Source organism: Oryctolagus cuniculus, chromosome 9 (assembly GCF_964237555.1).
Source record: "Oryctolagus cuniculus chromosome 9, mOryCun1.1, whole genome shotgun sequence".
Classification (NCBI taxonomy): Eukaryota; Metazoa; Chordata; class Mammalia; order Lagomorpha; family Leporidae; genus Oryctolagus; species Oryctolagus cuniculus.
The window spans coordinates 114,122,666-114,144,025 of NC_091440.1; the positions used below are offsets into that span (position 1 = coordinate 114,122,666).

Here is a 21,360-nt window from a genome sequence, read left to right on the forward strand (position 1 = left end):
TGACAACCACTGATGAATAATAACAACCAAAAAAAAAATTCTGTACTAAATGCTGAACTCCTCTTCCTGAAAATCTAGATCAAGATGCTAGGTAAGGAGCCCAGACCCCATATCACAATACCAGGGTTAGATTCCCAGCTCTGGCTTCCAATTCCAGCTTCTTATCAACGCAAACCCCAGGATGGCTCAAGTAACTGGATTCCTGCCACCCACATGAGAGATCTGGTATAAGTTCCCAGATCTAGATCTAGATATAATCTAGAAACTGGCTTCTTAGAACACACATAAACACACACGCACGCACAGTGATCAGCTGTGTAAGAACTCATTGGAAGAGACAAAGAACAATAGTTTGGCTTCCATTCAGGTGTTGAGGTGAAGTGCATGAGAAATAGAAGTACAGGTTGATGTTTTGATAAATTGTAAAGTGCTTATTGCTTTTTTGTCATCTTCTCTTTGCACTGGCCTGTAGATTATATCCCCTGCCAAATTAGTTTGCAGGTATTATGATGTGGACATAACTAAAATAATAGTTGTCCCCTTTTGTTTTTGATCACATGCTATGTGACGAATTCTCTGCCAGTAATATGCATACTATTGTCTCTTGTAAAACCCAAGAAAGCACATTATTATCCCCCTTCAGAAATGAATGAATAACTGAAGCAGAGGATAAAAGCCTTGATGGAGGTTGGTCAGCTCATGTTTAGTAGAGTTGAGATTTCTACCCAGGCCTCCTTGGCTCCTGCTTAACATGGTAAGCCAATTCACAGCTTTTAACTTGGAGGATAAATTTATCAAGGGGTCTTTGGAAGGTGAAGGTTAGGTACTCTGGTCTGCATCTGACTCCTAAGTGTCCATGGTCACTGACTGAATCATCTGAGACATCATCACATCATCATTAACCCAGCCCAACCAGTGACAAAAACAGGACAACTCCTATCAAAATGGGACCAAAAAGCAAACAATACAAAATTCCAAATGGGAGAGAAATATCATAAACTTGGTTTCTCCTGACTTGGACTACTTACCAGTTAAAAAATGTCATTTGTTGCTTGGATCCGTACTCCCGACAGCCATAAGCAGCCGGTGGACACACAATGGCTCTCGTCCCTCCTGTGCCAAGGCAGATTGCTGACAGTGCCACATAAAACAGCCTGTTCCGCTCCTTTTTGGATAAATTGTTGATCACGTGGTGGCTGCCTATGTGGGAATCTTCCAGTGGGAAAGCAATGGCAGATAACAGAGCAGTGCCTGTAGATGGAGAGATAAAGGAGAATAGACACTGTTTAGCTAACACCAATTGAATCTCCAAATCTCATCCAAAATAAAGATTTTCCTCTACAAGTAACATCATTGTGACTGTACCTCAAAAAGTTCATACAAAATGGAACTTCAAAAAGTTTATTTTGAAAATTTTGAAGTACATGCATATGAGGAATCTTCAAAAAAGTTCATGAAAAATGCACATTATGAAAAAACAATACATGAATGTATATATATTAGCATCAAATAAGCTTATCTTTTAATTTTTAATGGTTTTGAAGATTTATTTATTTATTTGAAAGTCCAAGTTATAGAGATAGAGGGAGAGACAGAGAGGCAGAGAGATTTTCCATCAGCTGGTTCACTCCCCAGATGGCTGCAACAGCTGGGGCTGGGCCAGACTGAAGCCAGGAGCCAGGTGCTTCATCCAGGTCTCCCACATGAGTACAGGGGCCTATGTGAGCCATCTTCTTCTGCTTTCCCAGGTTCATTAGCAGGGATCTGGATTGAAAGTGGAGCAGTCGAGACTTGAACCAGTGTTCATATGGGATGCCAGCTTCACTGCGATGGCTTTACCCACTGTGCCACAATGGCAGCTCTTAATTGTTTTTTAAAACTTTTTTTTTTATTTGAGAGGCAGAGAGAGAGAGCACTTTCATTTGCTGGTTTACTCCTCAAATGCCCGAAATGGCTGAGGCTGGGCCAGATCAAAGCTGAGAGCTGGGAACTTATACCAGATCTCTCATGTGGGTGGCAGGAATCCAGTTACTTGAGCCATCCTGGGGTTTGCGTTGATAAGAAGCTGGAATTGGAAGCCAGAGCTGGGAATCTAACCCTGGTATTGTGATATGGGGTCTGGGCTCCTTACCTAGCATCTTGACTGCTAGGTCAAATGCTTGTTCTTATATCTTAATTTCATTTTTCCACAAACTTGTTGTAGTTCTCTGGAATGCACCTGACCTTTTAAAATATTCATGTTAATCATTGCAGTTGGGGGAATAGCCTAATTTTTTTAAGTGTAAAATTTCCTTTGGTGTATGTTTTAACTAATCCAAGGATTTTGTTTTTCCCTTAGTCCTACACTAGCTTTTCTCTGAGGATGTTTAACAGGTTATGTCCATTTTAACAAAATTCAAACAGTTCAGAAATGCACCAAACAAAATATCAAGATGTGTGTGCCCCCTTCCCTCCCTTCAGAGAAAACCACTGTTAATGAAGTTTATTTTTTCTTAATCAGTAGAGTGACAGAGCATCTCAGAAGCCTGTTAAATTCATTGAGAACATTAAATAACATTACAGTTAGTGGAGAACACAGCTTCTGTTTTCCTTTCCCAATTTTCTCTCTCCTGTTATTGCATTTCTTATATCTCTCATTTCTCATGAGGCTGGTGAGAGCCTTCTTTGCCACACATAGCTGTGAGAAGGCTGGGGAGGGAGGAGTTTGTGTTGAGAGACCAGTCCGGAGGAGGGCAATGCGTTCCTCACCTCCACTTCACAGACTGCTTTGCAACTTGCCTTGTGTAAAAGTTAACAATTTCATGCTTTTGCTAAACTCTAGATTGTGCAAAATATCTTACATGGTACATATTGTTTCATCTTGGAAAGACTTTGTGATGTCAGGGAACAGATTATCTTTCCTATTTTTTTTGTTTTTGTTTATGTTTTAAAAAAATTTTCAGTGAGGTTAAGGAACTAATTGAATATGACCTTCAGAGCAACCAGGATAAAATCTTTCCTTCTTGCTCTTCTTATCATTAAGGGATCAGATCATCAAGTGTTTTTACTTTTGTTTTGTTTTGTTTTGTTTGGAAATAGTATTTTCCTCTGTTAGATTACAACAGTAGAAATTTTTAAAGATGCATATGGCCTATCACTTAAGATGATGGTTAAAATGCCCTCTTCCCACATCAGAGTGCCTGACTTCAAGTGCTGGCTCTGCTCCTGATTCTAACTTCCTGCTAGGGAAGACCCCCAGGAGGCAACAGGGCATGGCTCAGCTAGTTGGGTCCTTGCCATCTATGTGGGAGACTCTGAATGAATTGCTGGCTACAAGTTTTGGCCTGGCCAAGCCTTGGCTATTTTAGGCTTTGGGGGAGTGAACCAGCAGATGGAAATTCTCTCTAACTCTCTGTCTCTCACATTAAAAAAAAAAAAAATCGAGAATACAGGCAAACACCCAGAATGATACAAAATGTCTTTAATGTCATGATCTAGAGAGATAAACTTAACCATGTATTATACTTTCATGAATATGTGAAGGTACTTCACAGTATTTGTGGAAAATTAAGTTAAAAGATGAATTTATTTTAATGCAAACAGTTTTTGAAATCCATGCACAGCTTTTCCACATACTTTCTAGAGACCGCACAAATGTGTATATTTCAAAGTGTTTTTGCATCAAAATGAATCTATCTTTTATTACTATTTTTCAGAAACTTTTTGAAGTGATCTTGTATTTTATTTAATTAACAAATGGACATTACACTGCTGATTCTTTTTAGCATAATCAAGTAATATGTATAATTTGAAATATCTAAAATTTTTAGTTATTTGTTTATCTTTATTTATTTGAAAGTTGGATTTACACAAAAAGAGGGAGACACAAAGAGATCTTCCATATGCTGGTTCACTCTCAAGGTGGCTGCAACAGCTGCGACTGGATCAGGCTGAAGCCGGGATCCAAGAACTTCACCTGGATCTGCCACGTGGGTGGCAGGAGCCCAGTCAATTGGGTCATCTTCTGCTGCTTTCCAAGCCGTTAACTGGGGACTGGGTTGGAAGTGGAGCTGCTGGGACACTAACCGGCTCCCACATGGGATGCCAGCAGGCAGTGGCTTTACCTGCTATGCCACAATGTCGGCCATATTTATTTATTTTGAAAGGTAGAGGTATCCCATCTGTTAGGCTGCTTCCCAAACGCCCACAACATCTGGGGCTAGGCCAGGCTGAAACCACAAGCTTGGAATTCATCTGGGTCTCCTATGTAGGTGGCAGGAACCCATTCACTTGAACCCATTCACCTGCTTCCTCCCAGGGTACTTGTTAGCAGGAAGCTGAGTCAGGAGCAGAGTTGGGAATCGAAGCATATCAGGGACACTGATATGGCATGCTGTGTTCAAAGTGATTCAACCCCTGTGCCAAATGTCCACCTCCAGTTTTAAGTATATTTATATATTCTCAAGATTATTTCTAATGATCATCTGAGATTCATAATGTGTTTTACAATCCCTATTTATTGTAAATGAGTATTGCACAAATATCCTGACACATTAATTTTGCATTTATTTTTATTATTTCCTTAACCTTAGTTCTTAATCAAAGGCATTGATATTTTTATGGCTTTTTCATGCCACTGGCAAATATTCTTTAGAAATATAACAGTTTAATCTCCCACCATCATTGTGTGAGTAAATTCATTGAATTAGTTGTCATCATTAATTTTTCTGTTTTGCCAATGTAATTAGTTTAAAAATAGCTTCTCCATGTTAATTTTGTTCCCTATTTTATTAACTTGGCATTAACATTATTTGGTATTTTTCAAATATGGTTGTTCTATGTGGTTAGTTTTCTCAATTAGACTATTAAGTTCTTTATAGATAAAAACTGGATCTAATGCTTCCAGCATCCCTCTAGGGGCTTTCACAAGGTGAAGAATATGTGCACTCCATAGTTATTTGGTAACAGATTGATTTGTTATGAGCATGAGCCCTTAAATTAGTTTGTTTGAAACATTTCTTTTCAAGGTTAGCTAGATATGGAACTCTGTTTTCTCCCCACACTTTGTCTTCTCCTCTCAAAGTGTTTTGTGAAGCCTGGGTAGGCAAAGGGGTAACCACAGAGGGTGGTACAGGAACTTACTTCATGCAGCAACCATTCATTCAAGAGCAAGGCACTTTCAGTCTATGCGGTACCTTTGCATAAGTTAGAAAGGCACCTTACTTTCATCTTCAGACAAAATGTCATAATAATGCCTGTTTTGTTCGATCAAAATTGTATTTCTCTCTGCTATAAAATTGATGTCACAAAAACATAAACCTATGACATAGGTGATATAAAGTCTCCTCTTTTATGTGTGGCATTGTGTACTGCATAATCAGTGTGTCTGCATTTGGCAGCTCTGTATAAAGCGCGTCAGTGTGTCATACACTGTATAGGACATGTGGGCCCTCTGATTCTTCTCTTTAGTAGCTAATGAGTTCATCGGAGAAGTGAAACATGCAGTGGACAATGACATTGAAGTAGCAAATGCAATCATATGCTATGATCAGGGTGTTTTGAATGCAGAGAAGTTAGCAATAAACATGATATGGGACTTGAAAGAAGAAAAGGAGTTTTAAAGTCTTGAATATTGGATGGGAAGATTAGGAATGGTGACAGTGTCAGGCAGAGGGAAAAGCATGTTTGAGATCAGAAAAGTTGAGAAGTAGGCAAGGAGAAATTTGGCATGGATAGGTCATGTATTGAAAGAGAAGTCTGCAGAGGTGAATATGGAGTGAATTTGGAAAGTTCTTGCAAGCTAACTTAAAACATTTGGGCTTAATATTTTTGGGATTATAAAGCCGGTACCTAGATTTATTTCCTGAATGTCAATGTTGATATAATGGTGTAGTCAGACTGGCAAAAAGCAGCCTAGGGAGCAGGCCTTTGTAATGGTCAGGTTGAGAAAAACTGGGCTGTGAGAAGATGCTGTAGCATTTAGACAGAAAAGACATTTCTGTTAGAACTTCTGATATTTAGTATCTGTCTGGAATTTCATGGCAGATGTGATCTAGGGATACAAAGAAATAACTTAGTAGGAAAATGCATGGATATGGAGTTGGCTTTGCACTTTTGTTTGCCAAATTCCAAAGTTGGGACTTTCCTTCCTGGTCTGACAACTTACCTTGGAATTTAATTTTTAAAAAATGTATTTGAGAGGTGGGTGTTGTGGTACAGCAGGTTAAGCTGCAACTTGAGACTACAACATCCCATATCAGAGTGCTGGTTTGAGTTCTGGCTTCTCTGCTTTCAATCCAGCTTCCTGCTAATGCACTGGGAAGGCAACAGATGATGTGTTAAGCACTTGGGCCCTCTGATCCCCGTGTGGGAGACCTGGAAAGAGTTCTGGGCTCCTGGCTTCAGCCTGGCCCAGCCCTGACTGTTTCTGGAGAAATTTGGGGAGTAAAACAGAAGATGGAAGAGCTAGTGCTCACACTTGTTCTCTCTCTCTCTCTCTCTCTCTCTCTCTCTCTCTTTCTCTCTCTCTCCCTTTCCCTCTTTTTTCCTCTCTCTCTCTCTTTTCATACTCCTTTCAGTATCTGAAAATAAACATTTAAAAACATTATTTGAGAGAGAGAGAGAGAGAGAGAGAGAGAGAGATCCCATCCTTGTCCTGGCCACAACTGTTGCAGCTGGGCTTGGCCCGGGACCAGGACCAGGACCAGGGCCAGGACCAGGATAGGGAGCACAATCCAGGTCTTGCACATGATTGGCAGGAACTCAATTACTTGAGCCATCACTTGATGCCTCCCGGAGTTCACATTGGTGGGAACCAAGCCCAGGTTCTTTGATACAAGATATGGATGGATATCTGAACCATTAAGCTAAAGCTTGCTTCCTTGCCCAGGAATTTAAGACTGATAGGAATTAACATGTTAAAGAAGTTACCAAATGCTACTGATGTAGCCTCTTACTAAGTTAAGGAGAATGAATTACTGAGGTCTTTGCTTAAATGTTTTCTCATCAGAAATAATTCTCTGATACAAAATAGCAAGCCTATCACTGTTCATTCCATCCTATCCCCTTTCTCAGATTTATTTTTCATCTTAATACTTACTACCATCTGTCATAGTCTATTTACTTGTTCATATTCTCTCTTCCCTCACCACAAAGTCACCTTCAGCCAAGAACAGAGTACTTTCCTCCCTGCTGCATCCTTAAAAACTTGCAATAATCCTGGTGCTGAGTGATCAAGTGGAAATAATTGCGGAATGATGACTGAGTATTTGCCATTCAGCAACTTAGTTTTTATTTCACGGTACTTAAGCAGAGAAGTGTACAAGTTCGAATCTCACTCTAACAAATTCCCTGAACACCAGTGCCCTATAGCTGTATACTCTGTTGGGTCCCTGATATTTGTCCATTGCTTCCCCATCAGTTGCCCCCACCACAGGCATTCTAGCTGCACTTGTCATTATTGGTGGACAGCATATTACCTTGACAAGTTCTCAGCTCAGCTCTTGGAGTTAATTTTTCTTCCCCTATCATATTTATACCTTTGTTTAGTTGCCAAGTTTTTAAAAATAGTTCTCACAGGTTTTCTCCTGAACTGGCACTTCTCTATTGCTTAGGCCATCATTCTGTGATTTTTCTGGTTTCTATCTAACCTCTTTCTGTAGCTGTTCATCCTGTTTATTGAAGAAAAGCATTTCTCAAATATTATTTCCATCATATCTTCCGAGATTTCTTGTACAAGAAGAATAATTTGAACTTTGCAGTTTAAAATTCTAGCCTATTGCAGATCAAACTATCTTGATATTCTCCCCAGCATTATTCACTCCCAATCACCTCACTCCCAACTTTTGCAGGTATATTTATTTTTCTGTATATAAAGTAGCATACTGTAGTGTATGGACTCACTTATTTTTTAAAGCATATAGATATAGAAGTCATTCTCTAATATGCAATCTTAATTACTATATGATTAATTAGACTACCTTTTCTGAATAATTCTACATGAACTTTGAAAATGTTTTTAGCACATTTTATCTTAGTTGTGAAACAAATGGATTTTGTTTTGCATAGAGTTTACTGTAAATATGGGCTTGGAAGAGAAAGGGGGTACAGAGGGCAGAGGAGTACAGAGGACAGACATGTAAGCAAATAGGTATTGTAGAACATAGTAAGTGCAGTGACACAGGTCTCAAAAATTCCCTAAAACATACATATTTACTAACATATTTCAAGTAATAGGAGATCAAAATAAATTTAAGCAGCATTCTTACTTCATTGATCACATTTTATGCTAAGATCAAAATGGGAATAACAGAAATAAAAATATTAAGGCAAAAATATTCAATTAAGTTGCAAAACAATCCAACCAGTAAAGCACACTTACCTAGAAAATGTAGAAATAGGCAAATATACACCAGCTTGTGTCTTCCCAAAGAGACATCAGCAAGCCATCCAGCCAGCACTGGGGTGAGTATGGAAGTTCCAATGAAACACAAGTTCAGTATGGCTGCCTGGTAATTGTGATAGCCAAGCTTGACAGTGCAAAATGGGACCATGTTGCAGACAATTTCAAAGAAAGTAAACGTCTCACACAGGTCCACCAAAAGCAAGCAAACCCAAACCTGAATTTTTTTCACAGAGTGTGATGAAGAGAAACAACCTATATGTCTTACAGTTGTCTCCTTTTCAATGCTGTGATTGAAGAATATTTTCTCATCAATTATTGTAAAGTCTGTATTAGACATGACTACCTTCCTTGGGAATAACTTGTGTTAGTAGTTAGAACTTGACGGTTTTTACCCCTGCCCCTCTAATGAAAAAATAAGTAAGACTGTTGCTTTGAATGTCACATCTCCATGCTAAAACTTTGTAAGGTCTTTTGCAGATTGATGTTGTTCATTCTGATGATCCAGGAGCACAGGAGAGAAGATACAGGTTATTTGGACATTCATGGTAGCTCAATGTAGCCAAATCTGATTTGTTTGTTTAATTACTTAGAGACTAAATTAGGCTATTCCTCCAAAATTATATTGAATTACATGAATCCAGTTGCATATGTGTGGAAACTCATCTGCCTCATGCTGATAAAATTTTAAATACTGAGACAGAAGATGCAGTTTTTCAGTAGAATTTGAGCATTAGATCAAGAAATAATTTGAGTCTAATAATTTCTGATATTTTAATTAAACAAGCCAGAACACTGCCAAGAGATAAAGCGCAAAGGAAATCTGTTTTGAGAGGGCAGAGTACCTTATCATTATTACATTTCTTGTTATTTTTGGTTGGGATTCTGATAAGAAAGTTAATTAGGTAACAAAAGTGCTAGTACATTTAGGTAACAAGCAGAGTTTACAAGAAAGTAATTTAAGTGCACTAATGAAAGGAGAAAATATTAAGCAAAACCTTGCTTCCTTTAAGTTGACCCTATGCTTGTAGAACAGTCTCTCAGAGGAAATCAGAATCAAAAGGCACTATTTGACTCCCTTATTATTAATCAGCAGTCAGGGATACAGCAATCAGCCTACACATGCTTCAGGGAATATTGAATCTGGTATCACCCTGACCCTCCAGCTGGGTGAATGTATGTTAGCATTTTATTTTGGAAGCAAGGGGGTACCAATTAAGCTAAGAAGCAGCAGCAGCAAAAGAGAACACTTTAACATTTGGGAGTTTAGTTGCAAGGACATAGGAAGGAGAGGGAATGGAACTGTTGAGCCAAAGTCATAATGATCCAACACATGACTATGGGGATGTTATATTCTCTTATTGTGTCTGATTCTCATCGTTTGTCCCTGGAGATTGGTAGCAGAACACCATCTTTGATCACTTCTTATAGCATCACTACAAGGTTAATGAGACTGTCTTTTTTCTTGGGTAGAATGATCATGCAATTGATTTTTGAAAATTGGATACTTTTGTGAGTAAAGTGATGCTATTTATAGTTACTTCTGAAAAACCACTATAATCCAGGATTATCCAGGACAAACTCCAACGTGTGGTCACCCTACCTTTGTGGAATGATTCCCATCTAAACAAGCATATGATGGGGCTGTCAACCTAGGTATTCCTTTTCTTCTGGACAGAGGGGCCAATACATGGCTTGGGAAAGTTCTTTTATTTTTCTTCTCTGGAGTTTTAATCTCTAGTGGAATGACTCAAGAGTGGACATGGTGGAAGCTGAGTCATTGCTCAAAAAGGATTGGTCATGAGACCTTGGTGGAGAACTCAGCACCCTGGTTCTTACTCTGTTGGAGGCAGGACTACTTGGTCCTTCTGCAAAAGACTCATATGATTCTAATCTATTTTTGTTTGGTCACATTTGGTTTCCTTAACTTCCAAAAAACCCTAACTGATACCTTGCTGTTTTTCTTGCCCCAGATGCAATGGAAAGTATTTGCTAGCCTCTGCTAACATAAGTAGCCACTGACAAAGTGTTTCTGCAGTGTCATTTCCTGAGGACCTGATGAAGATCTTGTTTGAATTCTTTAACCCCTCTGTATTCTTTTTCCTCGTGGAGGCCACAGGTGGTAGGACCTGTGGTTTGGAGGTAGTTGAGTTGGTGACAATAACAGCGTTTGTTTTCTTTGAAGGAGCTATTTTTAACTCTTCAAAAGAGTCACCTAATCAAAAATAAAATTTGTTTGAGTTATCTGAGTGGGAGGGGCAGTATTTTAGTAAAGATAAAATAATTAGCAAAAAGGGCATTCATTGAATTGAGAGTAGGAGAACTACATACTCTTGACCCTGTACTACTTATAGAAAATTCTTTTTTGTCTATAAGCCTATTAATTACATGAGCTGCAAATAATACAATACAGTGTAACTGACTTCAGAAGGTCACTTCTGAAGCTTGATTTAGAAAAGGACTGATAAAATGTCAAGGATCTTACAGGGGAATGCCTTTGTTATTACTTGCTCCTATGTTCCTTTGTTTAAAGAAGTCTTGAGAGAGAGGGAGGGAGGGAGGGAGGGAGAGAGAGAAGCTAACTGCCCCTCAATAGCTGGGGCTGGGCCAGGGCCAAAGCCAGGAGTAGAGAAATCAATTCAAATGTCTCCTGTGGGCAACAGGGACCCAATTACTTGAGCCATCACCTGCTATTTCCCAGGGTCTACATCAGCAGGAAGCTGGAATCAGGAGCAGGCTTCAGGAATCGAATGCAGGTACTTTTATTTGTGATGTGGGCATTTTAACCAATGTCTTAACTGCTGGGCTAAACACCCACCCCCTATTCCTGTATTTTCTAGCTGCTATAACCAAAGAGCCAAAGAGAAATGTCAGGGAACTATCTCCAAGTTCCAGTTTGCACAAAAAATGGAAGCAAGGAGCGACAGATCCTACTGAATAGAGTTGAAGCAATCGAAAAACATCTCCTTATTTGCCATTTCCCACTGCCTGTGAAGCTGGCATCCATATCAGAGTGCTGGTTCAAGTCCTGGCTATTCTACTTCCACACTAGCTCTCTACTAATACACCTGGGAAAGCAGCAGAAGATGGCCCAAGTACTTGGGCCCCTGACATGCATGTGAAAAAGCAGCTAGATGGAGTTCCCTGCTCCTGACTTCAGCTTGGTTCAGCCCTGGCTGTTGAAGCCTTTTGGGGAGTGAACCAACAGAAGGAAGATACATACACAAACACACACATACACACACACACATACACACATACATACACACAGTGAAAGCGGGGGAGAAGGAAGAGAGAGAAGAGTTCCTATCCACTAGTTCCCTCCCTCTGCCCAGGCCAAAATCAGGAGCTAGAAACTAAATCCAGGTCTCCTACTTTGGTGGCAGGAACTCAATCACTTAAGCCTTCACTGCTGCCTCTTAGAGTCTACATTACCAGGAAGCTGGAGTTAGGAGTCAGAGCCAGGAATTGAACTCAGATACCCTAATGCAGGACATCTGTATGTTAACTAGCATCCTAACCATTTGGCTAAACAGCACACTTTTACATTTTTATTTGTATTTTCAGAATAACTTTTCATAGGTCCTCTAAACCTCTATTTTTAGGGAAAACCTTTTCTAGACCAATAATTCTCTGTAAATGGTATACAAAAAGGTCAGTTGAGGATATTTATTCTTTTAGGCCTATTGATTCCACTTAATTCCATTGACTATAAATTTGGCAGCTGACTTGAAAGCATTGACAAGAACTTAGGGATTGGTTTCATGATAGTCTAACTATTTAAAATTGTACATCAAACACTTGTCTTAGTGATTTTTTTCTTTTTGCTGTATTGTACAAGATGTAAAGCAAAAATGGAAAGGTGCATATTGGGTCTTATGTGAAAATGAAATGCTTATGTAATTCCCTATATTCCATTTTAAAGAGGCCCCAGAAGTTGTATGGCACCTGTACCCTGATCCTTTTATCCAGTGTGAAGCAGATTTACTTTATCCTCCAGCAGGTTATAGTTCATACAGTCCCAAGAACATAGGAGGTAACCAACCCTTCTTCAAAATAGTATGTTTTTGTCTTTTCCTAGGGATAACTAAGAACGAAGGCTACTGTACTCCAATAAAGTTTCTCTTTTGCACTGTGCAATGAACCTTTCTATTTTGTTGAATCTCACATAGATGACTTACCTATGTAAAGTAAGGTGGGAATGAGTTAATTGTCACACAGGCCCTGTGATGGTTAATTCTATGTGTCATATTGGATGGGCAATATTGCCCACGGATTTGGTCAAATGACATTCCAGTTGTTGCTGCAAGGGTGTTGTATGGATGGGACATTTTTTAAAAATTTTTATTTAAGGAATACAAACTTCATGCATTTCATACATACAAATTTAGAAACATAGTGCTTCTTCCCACTCTACCCTCCCTCTCACCTGTACTCCCACCATTCTTCCTCCTCCTGCTTCTATTCCTATTCTTATTTTTCACAAAGATCTATTGGGGAGGGGTCAGAGTCTGTCAGTTATGAATTTATTTATCTTTGAAGTCATCTTATGAGAAAGATGCTCTTTATGAGCCCCTCTTTACTGTTACAAAAAATTGAGGTACAGAATGTAAATAAATTATTTTGGATCATTAATAAGTAACAGAGCCAAACTTAGGTGGCCTGATGCCAGCCTGAGCTGGCTCTTAACGGGTGATTTTCTTTACAGAATAAAAAAAGTTGGAAAGATCCCGCATAAACAACCGCTTTTTCTCTACAGGATTCTGCATTATCTAATATACAAACTGCTTGTCAGCCAATATAATTTCAATTTCCAAGATATCGGGAAGCATTCTTCTATTTAATCTTCTCTAAACCTCCAGAGATTTTTTTAAAAAAAATATGAAATTTGAAAAACTCTGAAATTTGCTCCATTTACTCCTCTACTTAAAGTCTGTGAGCAGTTCTTTGGGCTATTGGATCAAGTTGAAAATTCTTGGCTGGTGCATCAGGCCCTTTATGACAGGGCACCCAGGTCTTGATTAGAGTCTTCCTTTGGCGTGTGCAGGATAACTGGCCCACAACTCGGCAACTGTGCATGATCATTTAACTGTTTGTGTTCTTTCGCAAGCTATTTCTTCTGCATGGGACATTTTCATTGGCCATTTACTGTGGGAGCATCTCTTCATTCTTTAAACTTTTGAGTATCACATCCTCAAGAAAAGTGCCTCTGATCCTCCAGGATAGAATCTTCTCTATGCTTTTAAAACACCATGTCCATCACTCTTCTATTTAACTTTCTTATATAAAAAACATTTGTTTATTTATTTGAAAGGCAGAGTGATAGAGGTAAGGGGGATAGACAAAGAGAAAGAAAGCTTCCATCCACTGGTTCATTCTCCAAATAGCCCCAATAGCCTGGGATGAACCAGGCCAAATCCAGGAGCCAGGAACTCTATCTGGGTTTACAATATGGATTGCAGGAGCCCATGCACTTGAGTTTTCTCCCAGGTGCATTAGCAGGGAGCTGGATAGGAATCAGAGCAGCTGGGACACAAACTGGCACACTGATATGGGATGCAGGCATTGCTGGTAGTGGCTTAAGCCCACTGCACCACAACACTGGCCCCTCATCTCTCTTTTAATGAATAGCATTTTATATCAGTTTCTTTACATGCCCATTTTCTTTAATAATCATAAATTTTTTGAGAGTAGGAGGAATTTCATACTTTATTCCACCACCCTCCCCGCTGCACACACACTCTGCATGGCACGGTGCCTGAAGATTAGTTGTTTCAGTACAAGTCTAGTGACTAATAGTGGCAGTGCTATGTGACATACTCAGACATAAACAACCTTCATCCACTCAGAGTTCTGCAAGAAAAGTGCTTATTAAAGTTTTTCCACTCTGCTACCTGGATCTCACTCCAATAATGGTAAAATTCACTTGTTGAATGAATATGAAAACATTTTGAATGCATAAATGACTGATTCACTTCCTGAATGAATAAATGAAGTAAAGGTTTAGGTTTAGACACTGTAAGGATGTCAAGAAGGAGGTGAAAGCGTGACTATGAGGCAAGTGGGCTGTAGTTAATTAACAAATATTTATTGAGTGCCCAGTAAAAGCCAGGCACTGGGGCTTCATGATAGAAACTTTGACTTATGGAAGCTTACAATCTAGTAGTGGATACCAGCAATTAAACAAGAACCACAGTGCAGTGAGGAAGAAGAGAGTTTCATAGAGGCATGTAGCAGGGTGTGTATCCCCACCAAAGAGAGGTTTCTATGGAGTCATACCTATGCTTGGGTTTAAAGGAGAGACAAAATGCAAGAAACTCCACAAAAACAAAACAAACAACCCACTTAAGAGATGGGCCAAGGACCTCAATAGACATTTTGCAAAAGAGGAAATCCAAAGGGCCAACAGGCACATGAAAAAATGTTCAAGATCACTAGCAATCAGGGAAATTCAAATCAAAACCACAATGAGGTTTCACCTCACCCGGGTTAGAATGGCTCACATTCAGAAATCTACCAACAACAGACGCTGGAGAGGATGTGGGGAAAAAGGGACACTAACCCACTGTTGGTGGGAATGCAAATTGGTTAAGCCACTATGGAAGTCAGTCTGGAGATTCCTCAGAAACCTGAAGATAACCCTACCATTCAACCCAGCCATCCCACTCCTTGGAATTTACCCAAAGGAAATTAAATTGGCAAACAAACATGCTGTCTGCACCTTAATGTTTATAGCAGCTCAATTCACAATAGCTAAGACCTGGAACCAACCCAAATGCCCATCAACAGTAGACTGGATAAAGAAATTATGGGACATGTACTCTATAGAATACTATACAGCAGTCAAAAACAATGAAACCCGGTCATTTTCAACAAGATGGAGGAATTTGGAAAACATCATGCTGAGTGGATTGAGCCAGTCCCAGAGGGACAAATATCATATGTTCTCACTGATCGGCGACTACTAACTGAGCACCAAAGGGGAAACTTGTTGAAGTGAAATGGACACTATGAGAAACAGTGACTTAATCAGCCCTTGTCCTGACTGTTGGTGTACAATGTAATACTTTATCCATTTTAGTATTTTTTTTGTTCTAGTACTATTGGTTGAACTCTGTAATTAACACACAATTATTCTTAGGTGTTTAAATTTTAACTGAAAAGTGATCCCTGTTAGGAATTTGGAAAACATTATGCTGAGTGAAATAAGCCAATCCCAAAGGGACAAATACCACTTGTGCTCCTTGATAGGTGACAACTAAGCACCAAAAAGGAAACCTGTTAAAGTGAAATGAACACTTTGAGAAACGGTGACTTGATCAGCTCTCGCCCTGACTGTTGATGAACATCTTAATATGTTATCCCTCTTAGTATTTTTTTTTTGTTTGTTCTACTTAATACTTTTGGTTGAATACTGTAATCAATACACAATTCTTCTTAAGTGCTGAAACTTAACTGAAAAATGATCCCTGTTAAATATAAGAGTGGGAATAAGAGAGGGAAGAGATGTGCAATTCAGGACATGCTCAAGCTGACTTACCTCAAACGGTAGAGTTAGAAACATACCAGGGGATTCCAATTCAATCCCATCAAGGTGGCATGTACCAATGTCATCTCACTAGTCCCAGTGATCAATTTCTGTTCACAATTGATCATAATGATAGGACTAAGAACCAAAGGGATCACATAAACAAAAATAGTGTCTGCAAATACTAGCTGATAGAATAAAAAAGGGAGAGAATGATCCAACATGGGAAGTGAGATACACAGCAGACCCATAGAATGGCAGATGTCCTAAACAGCACTCTGGCCTCAGAATCAGCCCTTAAGGCATGTGGATCCTGCTGAAAAGCCCATGAGGTGTATTTCAGGCATGGAAAGCCAAGACACTCTGGGGAAAAAAAAACCTAAATGAAAGATCTCTGCGAGTGAGATCCCAGTGGAAAGAATGGGTCATCAAAGAAGGAGGTACCTTTCTCTGAAGGGAGGAGAGAACTTCCACTTTGAACATGGCATTGTCTAAATATGATCAGAGTCAGTGAACTCAGTGACAAGAGGCTAGGGTGATTACTGATGCCATAAACAAGAGTGTCAATTTGTTAAGTCAACAACAGGAGTCACTGTGCACTTACTCCTCATATAGGATCTTTACCCTTAGTGTGCTGTACATTGAGATTTAATGCTATAACTAGTACTCAAACAGTATTTTTCACTTTATGTTTCTGTGTGGGAGCAAACTGTTGAAATCTTTACTTAATGTATGCTAAACTGATCTTCTGTATATAAAGAGAATTGAAAATGAATCTTGATGTGAATGGAAGGGGAGAGGGAGTGGGAAAGGGGAGAGTTGCGGGTGGGAGGGACGTTATGGGGGGGAAGCCATTGTAATCCATAAGCTGTACTTTGGAAATTTATATTCATTAAATAAAAGTTTGAAAGCAAAAAAAAAAAAAAAACTTTTGCTGTGTGTTTGGGGAGAATCACTTCTTCCTCTAAGTGGAAGTGATTTGTATCCCCAGTTGTACAGAAAAGAACACAATGATACTTTACCTAAATTGTTAAACATTCCCCAAGCAAAGGCAGCTTAGAACATGATTGTTTAAAAACACCCTACTGAATACTACTTGGATTACATAAGATATTGTTCCTGGGCAAAGCTCCTAGAGATGGCTGGGTAATGCCAAACGTAAACTATAGAATGAAAAAATACATATGAGCAAAAGTTGAAGTTTTTATTGAAGTGGGAAAATGGACAGGTCTTGGTTATTTTGAAATTGGGAACTATGAATCTAAATTCAATTTTAATTTTAATTTCTTTGAGTTACTTTCCTTTTTTGTTTCTTAGAGAAAACTAAGTAATTTGGCTGTTCTTTTAACATTAGACTATGTTTTTCCATTAAAAGTAAAACATAAGCACTTTGATCATGTATGCTGTTAATAAAAGTAAAGGTAAATGAATTCTCTTTTGTTCATCTCAGATTTGGGTTTTGCCTATAGTAATTTTGAGGATCGTGTGTAGGAGGAAATTCTTTATTACTGGTCTTGAAAATTTGAAGTGTGGATGAGTGCTAAAGCCTTCACTTTTAAAACCACTCATTTTCTTAGAATATGAGATAACAAATGTGTTTTGGGTAAAGGGCATCTCCCTTAAGAAGAGGGGGGAAGGGGATTGATGATGGCAGATTAATAATTAGGACTGGGGGTATCAGATTTTTAAGTTCATCATTTTACATCAACTGTCATCTGATTTAAAAATTCTACAACAACATTCTCTCTAGAAGAGGGCCTTTTTGCCAAGCTCCTTCAGTGTTTTACAACTGAAGGTCTCAGAGGTGAAGGGACTGGTCTAGGCTCACTCAATCAATTCATGGCTCGTCCTGCAATAAAATTCATGCCCCTTTTGTTGTGAGTCCAATTTTATTTCTATAACATTGTAATTGGGCAAAAGTCAGTCCTAGAGCTTTGGACTTAGGGTTTCCAAATATACTCCTGACTGGACCATACAAAAATTAGAAATTGACCTGGGTTACAGAACACATACCTAATCAAATGCATAATATTGTGGAAATACCTTTAGATCCAGTTCTTCCACTATCTACACAAATTTGCACAATAAACTTCTTAGGACCTTGTTTTCTTATACAATAGTTGAGGACTTTGTGTTTAAAAAGATGCTTAAAACCCTTTCTGGTGCTGTAAGTCTAATTTCCTTTGCTAAAGACCCTAGAAATTTACAAGAAGTATTTCTTTTTCACAGTAGTAATAGAATCATCTTCCTATAAATTTTACTTTTCATATATATAAACTATGCACAAGGCATAAGTAAGCTTTAACTATTTTAAGAGATTCAATTACCATGGTTATGGCTTGGTGTGTTATCTTTGCAGTACCGTCCCTGTGGATCCAATTTGAGAGGTGGGGATGGTGGAAAGCAAAGGAAAAGTTACTCTATCTCTCTCTCCCCATGGACCCCAGAGTTAAAAAATTATCCTTGGCTTTTCAAAATTTATACAGGAGAAAAACGACAGAAATTTTTAGAAATATGTAGTTATAAATAGCTCTTTCATTTTGACTTCATTGTTTTTTCAAACTCTGCAAATTTTATTCTTGGGACTTCATTCAAACAGATGTAATTACCTAAGCTAAGCAGTTTTTCATACTTTCAAGGCTCTTGCATTATTGCACCTGTACAACGGCTTTATAATCCAGTAGTAATTGAACAGCAATTATTTTTCATGATGCATGTACATTTTTATATCAGATTGTTGGCAGATATTCTTTATGATGATGTCGTTTTCACTAATGAGGAAATTAGAGTGTGTTATCTCATAGAGTGAGATGTCTTTTTCTGACCCATTTCCTAGCTCTTGACATTGATTTTACAACTTTTTGCACTGTAAAGCAGTCTATACAAATGGGAAAAGTGTTATCTCTGAACCCTTAGGGGTGAACTATTTTATAGATCCAGAAGGGTCTTGTCTGTCCTGTCCATCCTTATATAATAAGCTCTGAAAGTAAATTAGATACATATTCATTTATGTACACATCTGGATTAGAAAATTCTAAGAGAAAAAGACCAAGATTGTACCACCTTTAACCTTTCCATAGTGCTCTTCCAAAAATAGTCCTCAAATGACTGACAGACAGACTTAATAGTTTGGCATAGAACAAGAAAAACAGAGTGCTGGCATGATTATTCAAAAAAATCAGACACCAAATTAGCTTAATTTAGACAATTTACAACTAATCAAAACCCAACACTTATTGAGCACCTGCTGTATGCCATGCGCTGTATTTTATCTTAGGGATTCAATGGTTAAAAAAAAAAAAGTCCTTATCTCGGCTGGTGCTGCGGCTCACTAGGCTAATCCTCTGCCTGCACCGCTGGCACACCAGGTTCTAGTCCTGGTTGAGGCACCGGATTCTGTCCCAGTTGTTCCTCTTCCAGGCCAGCTCTCTGCTGTGGCCCGGGAGTGCAGTGGAGGATGGCCCAAGTGCTTGGGCCCTGCACCCACATGGGAGACCAGGAGAAGCACCTGGCTTCTGGCTTCAGATCAGCGCAATGCACCGGCTGCAGCGGTGATTGGAGGGTGAACCAATGGAAGGAAGACCTTTCTCTCTGTCTCTCACTGTCCACTCTGCCTGTCAAAAAAAAAAAGTCCTTATCTCTAATTCTTAATTTACTTGAGTAAGTTTATGACATAATCTGGATATGCCATAGGTATACATGCAGGAAAAGGTATCTCCATCCAAAATATTTGACAGTTTTGTACTAGCAAATGTGTCACATGTAGGGAGGACCCAAAGAAAAAAAACACAGACTTAATCTTCAAGGAAATAGTATTCTATGAGCAGAAAGAGAAATGAATATATATTATAAGAGAAATATAAAGAGAATGAATATATATAACTGCTTTACATATAGATATATAGATATAGATATATAGCAGTTCAAAAACAGCGACAAAGGCAAAGGTAGGGCTCTGACCTAGCAGTTAAAATGTTTGTCTCCCATATCAGAATCATTGAGTTCAGTACTGGGTTCTCTCCTGAATCTAGCTGGCTACTAATGCAGACTCTGATAAGCAGTGGTGATAGCTCCAGTGATTGCATTCCTGCCGCCCATATGGTAGATCTGGATTGAATTCTCAGCTGTAGGCTTTCACCCCATTGTGGGAGCCATTGTGGGCATTGGGGAGTGAATTAGAGGATGAGAATTTCTTTCTCTCTGTTTATGCCTCTAAAATAAATAAATAACAATACAATGAAAACCCAGTGACAGGTGTTTGCATAGAGGCACAACACAGGGCACTATGGGATAAAGGGTGAGGTGTACCTAAATGAGATTGTACAATGAATATTTTCCAGAGGAAGTCTTCTTAATAAGGGTTGGAGAGTTGTGTGGATTAAGAAAGTAGGGAAATTCATTCTTGGAAGAGGGAGAGAGCCAGAGGCAATAATATGTGGAAGCAAATGGAATTTGGTAACTGCAGATCCTTTGCTAGTGTTAGAGAATGACATGAAGTGGAGCAGTTAGAGATGAGTTATATGGGACAAAATTGTGGAGAGCCTTGTGTGTCATAAGGAGTAAAGACTTTATTCTAAATTCAATGGGAAGCCATTAAAAGTTTCCAACTGAGTATCAGCGGGGTGAGAACTACATTCTACACGAATGAGCAATGAATAGTTTTTCTAGTGGCAAAAAGAAGGTTGGGCAGGTCATAGAAACTGGGGAGTATAGAAATAATCTTAGTAGTAAGTACTGAGAGCCCATTAACAGTCTCTATAATGGGATAGAAAACAGGTACACATAAGCAAGTCATTAAGGAAGAAGAATTTTGGGGAAAAAGTGTACTGATTTAAATATCTGTGCTAGGGGAGGGAAGCTCATTTTTAACTCCTAGCTTTCTTGGAATAATTGCACAGTGCTATGGTGTTAGACACTGATTAGTGGAGAGGGCTGATAGTAGACACTACATAGAAGTGAGAGAGATAATGAACTGGGTGTTTTTGTATTGCTTTTGAGAAACTATAGGGCATATAGAAAGGTGCCCAGATTATTCACATCTGAAGTTAGGGGGACAGTCCTGAGCCAGAGATACGGATTTGAGTCATATGTTTATTGATCATAGAGGGAGCCACAAGATGGGGATGAGGCCACTTAAGGAGGGTGAGGAAAATGAAACAGGGATGAAACAAGGGCAAAAAAAATGATCCTGAAAAATTTCAATAGAACAGAAACTGATATCCTTGATCACAAGCCAATTTCATTGGTGTCTTAAGTACTATACAGAGGTGTTTTCAGGATGCTCAGGAAGAGGGAAGGATTAATCCCCCAAACATGAGGAAATAATTAGGTGGTATTTGAATTGGGTAGGAAGAAAGTGGGAATTTATCATGTGGTACATGAAAAAAAGTGAATCCAAACCTGAGAAAACATAAATAGATCCTAGAGGCCTGGGTTTTAGCATTTGACACAG

The 21,360-nt window shown here is 38.9% G+C and overlaps 1 protein-coding gene and 1 long non-coding RNA gene across 3 annotated transcripts in view; one reads left to right on the top strand and one right to left on the bottom strand.

Annotated features, from left to right (window-relative positions):
- The window catches only part of SLC15A5 (solute carrier family 15 member 5), a 97,859-nt gene extending 89,084 nt beyond the window's left edge, over positions 1-8,775 (bottom strand). Inside the window, exons 1-2 of the mRNA XM_002712626.3 lie at positions 8,360-8,775; positions 1,029-1,251 (exon numbers count right to left, since the gene is read on the bottom strand). Coding sequence (XP_002712672.2) covers positions 1,029-1,251; positions 8,360-8,720 — 584 coding nt within the window. The 5' untranslated portion in view covers positions 8,721-8,775. The remainder of the gene's footprint in view (positions 1-1,028; positions 1,252-8,359) is intronic.
- Positions 1-21,360, top strand: part of LOC138843877 (uncharacterized) — a 310,222-nt gene that overhangs the window by 213,222 nt on the left and 75,640 nt on the right. The window lies entirely within an intron of this gene.